At 51.7% G+C, this 4,223-nt stretch overlaps 1 protein-coding gene across 1 annotated transcript; it reads left to right on the forward strand.

The window, feature by feature from the left end:
- On the forward strand, window positions 1–2,790 carry L3HYPDH (trans-L-3-hydroxyproline dehydratase; the record flags this gene model as incomplete). The annotated part of the gene is made up of 5 exons (XM_008637343.2): window positions 1–88; window positions 376–545; window positions 819–941; window positions 1,825–1,962; window positions 2,296–2,790. Coding segments are annotated over 5 exons (645 nt in total), but the record flags the coding sequence as incomplete, so codon positions are not given.
- Between the last annotated feature and the right edge of the window lie 1,433 nt (window positions 2,791–4,223).

Below are 4,223 nucleotides of genomic sequence, written 5' to 3' on the forward strand. Positions count from 1 at the left end.
CCCGTCACCGCCTTCGTGCCCTGGGACGGCCACCGCAGCGGCAATCCCGTGCGCTTCCACAGCGTGCCTGCCTTCGCTGCTGCCACCGGTGGGAACCACTGGGTTTTTGGGAGGGTTGGTGGTGGCCGTGCAGGTGTTGGAGGTTGGTGGCCTGGCTGAAGGGCATCTGGCAAACGTCTCCCTAATTCCACTGAGGAATTCATCAGAGGTCATCAGGGATGCTGTAAGGTGTCACACACTGCTTTCTGGCATAGGAGTACTCAAATTGTCGTCCCTGTCCACTGCCCTCACATGCAGCTGGGTTCCTTAACTGTATGCAAGTCCATGGCTCAGCAAGTTTTTCCCCTCCTCACCTTCTTTGTTTTCTCCGCTCAGATTTGGCCATTGACGTCCCTGGCCATGGGAAGGTGGTGGTTGACATCGGCTACGGTGGCACTTTCTATGCCTTCCTCAGCGCCGAGCAGCTGGGCCTGGACGTGTGCTCTTCAAAGACCAGAGACCTTGTCAGTGCTGCAAGTGCAGTGACAGAAGCGGTGAAGAAACAGGTATGGATGAGCACTGTGGTATCCCAGCATGTTCTCTTTGGGGCGACTGCACCAGACAGAGGCTCAGGATGGTGGGAAAGTCCCATTCTTCCAGCCCCATGTTGAATTTCAGAATCCTTACAAGGAGCCTTCCTGCTTCTGTCTCTGTTACCTGCAAAGCAGTGGTGGAAACGCAGCAATGTGGCCTTGTCCCCTTCCTCTGGTCTCTCACAGAAGCTGCACTGCACTTGCTGCTGTTGTGTGCATTTGTGACCCTCTCTGTGCTGTTCCCAGTTCAAGCTTCATCACCCTGAGAGTGAAGACCTGGCTTTCCTCTACGGCACCATACTGACAGATGGGAAAGACACCTTTAGCGAGGAGCCCACCACCAACATCTGTGTGTTTGCAGATGAACAGGTACAGAAAGGGGCTCTTCTCAGGCACATGAGGTGCCACCCTTGTCCCTTTGGCCCTTCTTACATCCACTGCAGAGAGGAGAGACCGTTCTGATTCTTGGTTTGGGCAGTGATTGCTTGTGCTGCTGTCGTATCTCTGGAGTGTCGATGCACACATTCTGGTTTTGCTCCTAATGGCAGAAGTACTTCTGCACACCTTAGATGGTGGCATTTTAAAAAGGTTCATACCCATAAGCTGTTGATAGGAGTTTTCCAGGAGTTCAGGGGCTGAGACAGGATCCCAACATAGTGCATGTCCCTAAAGTCCTAATCTAGGGAACATCTGCTGGGGATGACGAGAACAAGAGAGAAATGGGGTGTTAAAATTCTGTTCTTGTCTGCAGTGCATAATGTATCAAATAAATGGCAGGGGAAGTTTTGGTTGGACTTCCCAGCAATGAGGAGTGTGGAGCACTGGGACAGGTCACCTCAGAAGCTGGCCAACACTGTGTTTTTGGAGATTCTAAAAACCAGGCTGGCTGGAAGTCCCCTCAGCGTAAGGAGAACCAATCTTGCCTGGATGTGTGAGAATGGGGCAGGTGGCTTCAGCCCCTCTCAGTCCTTTTGCTATGATGCTGCGAAGATTTCAAGTGCTCCTAAATAGCCTCAGTGTTTATTCAGTCATCCATCCCTAACTGTGCCAAAGCCAATCACAGTGCAGAAGTACCCCAAACCTGTTTCTTTTTTCCTTCTCATTTGTGATGTATCTGGATTCTCTACAAAACCCTGGGTTAGAGGGGTTTCCCCCAAGTGCAGCGTAAAGGTGGCAGAGAGAACTGAGGGGAGCAATCTCATTTTATACTAAACCCCAAAACACCAGAGCTGATTCATCTCTTCTGCTGTAGGTTGACCGAAGTCCAACAGGTTCGGGGGTGACAGCTCGCATTGCCTTGCAATACCATAAGGGACTCATCCAGCTGGACCAGACCAGAACCTTCCGGAGCAGCACCACAGGCTCCTTGTTCACCGGGAAGGCAGTGAAGGCAAGTGGCTTGTGCTGGACTTTCCCCCTGTCTCAAGGGCTGCTGGAAATGTGCTCAGTGGAGCAGCAGAAAAACCTTTCTGTGCCTGGGGAAGGGTGTAGGGAAGGAGGGAGATGCCTGCAGGTCTTGCTTTTCCATGAGCCTCATACTTCAAGGATTTTAACTAAGTGTAAGACCTTGTTGTGTTGCATGGCTGCTTTGGGATGTACCAGGGTAGGGCAGAGCACTCGGTGAGAGGTGTCTGTGTAAGGGCCAGGTAGTACTAGAATTCCATGGGGTTGGGAGAGTGGAGAACCTTCTGTTACCTCTATCCTGACCCTAACCCCTCTGCAGGAAGCCAAGTTTGGGAACTACAATGCCGTCATCGTGGAAGTCTCGGGAGAAGCCTTTTACACTGGTACAGCCACCTTCACTGTCGAAGAGGAGGACCCACTGAAACACGGCTTCTTCTTCAAGTGACCCGAGCCACAGGTGGTGGCAAAGTCTCACTGATGGTGCTGCACTTCTCCTGCCCATGAATTTCTGTTCTGCTTCTCCACATGGCTGTTGTGACAGGAACAGCCTTGGGTGGTGTGACAGCATTTGTCACATTTCAAGATAACAGGCTTGTTGCCCTGTTGTGATTAGCATATTGGGGGCACTGTGATTAGCATATACAAGCTGCTCTGAGAAGCCATGGTGTTTTTCTTCTTTTTTTTTCTTTCTTTACAATAGTTCTCAGAAAACGGAGCTGATCTTGGAGAACTGCCTTCAAATTTACGTGCCTTCTGTATGTCTGCAAATTATGAATTTCAAAGCCAGATTTGTATTAAATGCCAGCTGAAAACACCGCTGTTTTCCTTGTTTTCACTCCCAGAGCTCATTTCCAGGATTCTGCTGGTGTATCACGACTGTTGGTTTGAATTGCTAGCTCTTGTTGTCTCCTGCTCAGCCAGCTGTGCTGCTCTGTCTCATGCCCCAGCTTCCCTGCTCTGCCTGTCCAGACAACCCCTTACTCACTCATTTCACCCCACCAGAGCTCTCCTGCATCCCAGGGCTGGATGCAGGTATTTGATCAGAACTTCGTCCTGTCCCTGCTGAGTGTCCATGCTGTGCTGCTTCCCTAAGCCTTCCTCTCTTGCTTATCTTGCACCACTGGCTGGAAATACCCCGTGGTTAACTTTCAACAGGAGCAGCTGTGTTTGAAGGTCTGAGCCATTACGACCTTTGACTGCTAATTATTTACTGATTTTTGTCTCAGTCCAGAGGCAGCTTGTGCAGCAGAGTGCAGTCAGTGCTTGCTTTGCCAGAGTCCCTCCAGGGGAATACCAGGCATTTGGAGTGGCAGGAGCAGAGCTTCAGACCTCTGGTGGCCTGTCACTTCCACTGTGTCTCTGGACAAAATGGTACTTGTTAATTGAAGACACTCACAGGAGGGACTAGCGCTTGTTAAAATGAGACATGAAAATGAGAATTATCATCTCCTGGTAGCTCACGCAGCAGAAGGGAGAAAGTCATACTGGTGGACTTAGATAAGGTTGGCATAGAAAAGCCTGGGAAGAATTTCTTCCGTCAGCTTGAAAATAACTTTGTAGCAGGAGGCAGCAAAAATCCCCTGATTTATACGACTGTGCTGCCAACAGAGGTTTTTTAGGACAGCATCTAAGGCTCTTGCTCCCAGCTTTCCTGCAACTCCCTTGTAAGTACCATACAGCCTCTGGTCTGGGGGAACAAGAAGTGACACCCTCCATGCTTGCAGGAGCACACTCTTCCATGTGTTTTCATCTTCTGGGCATCTCCCTTCTGATCAGCCCCCCAGCCTGGCTCCTGGGGAGGAGCTGGGACAGCAAGTCACAAAGCACAGGATGTTTGGAGGTTCTTCAGTCATTAATTGGGGTGCAGCCTTCATTAGCTATTCTCTACCCCCATCCCTAAGAAACTTTTCAGGTAGAGGCAGCAGGCAGCTATAGTATGGATGAGAGTGGGGAGAAAGGGTCCTGCTGCCCATTTGGGGGTCCCTGGCCTGATCCCTCAACTCTGGTGATCCCTCAAGCCCCAGCCTGGTGAGCTGGGGCGGGTGGTCTCAACTTCCACCAAATTGTCTGGGGGTTGCTGGTCCTTCGTGACTGTGCGGGGAGAAGAGCTGACAGGGGCTGCGAGGGGAGCGCGTCCGTGGGGACCCATCGCCGACTCTGGGGTGCAGATGACGCCGGTGTGGAGTGTGGTCTCCCGGCCCCACTGCTCGGCTGTGGGGGCTCCGCTCCGCCGCCCCCGGGTCCAGC

The sequence above is a fragment of the Corvus brachyrhynchos genome, unplaced genomic scaffold (genome assembly GCF_000691975.1).
Source record: "Corvus brachyrhynchos isolate BGI_N302 unplaced genomic scaffold, ASM69197v1 scaffold245, whole genome shotgun sequence".
NCBI classification, from domain to species: Eukaryota; Metazoa; Chordata; class Aves; order Passeriformes; family Corvidae; genus Corvus; species Corvus brachyrhynchos.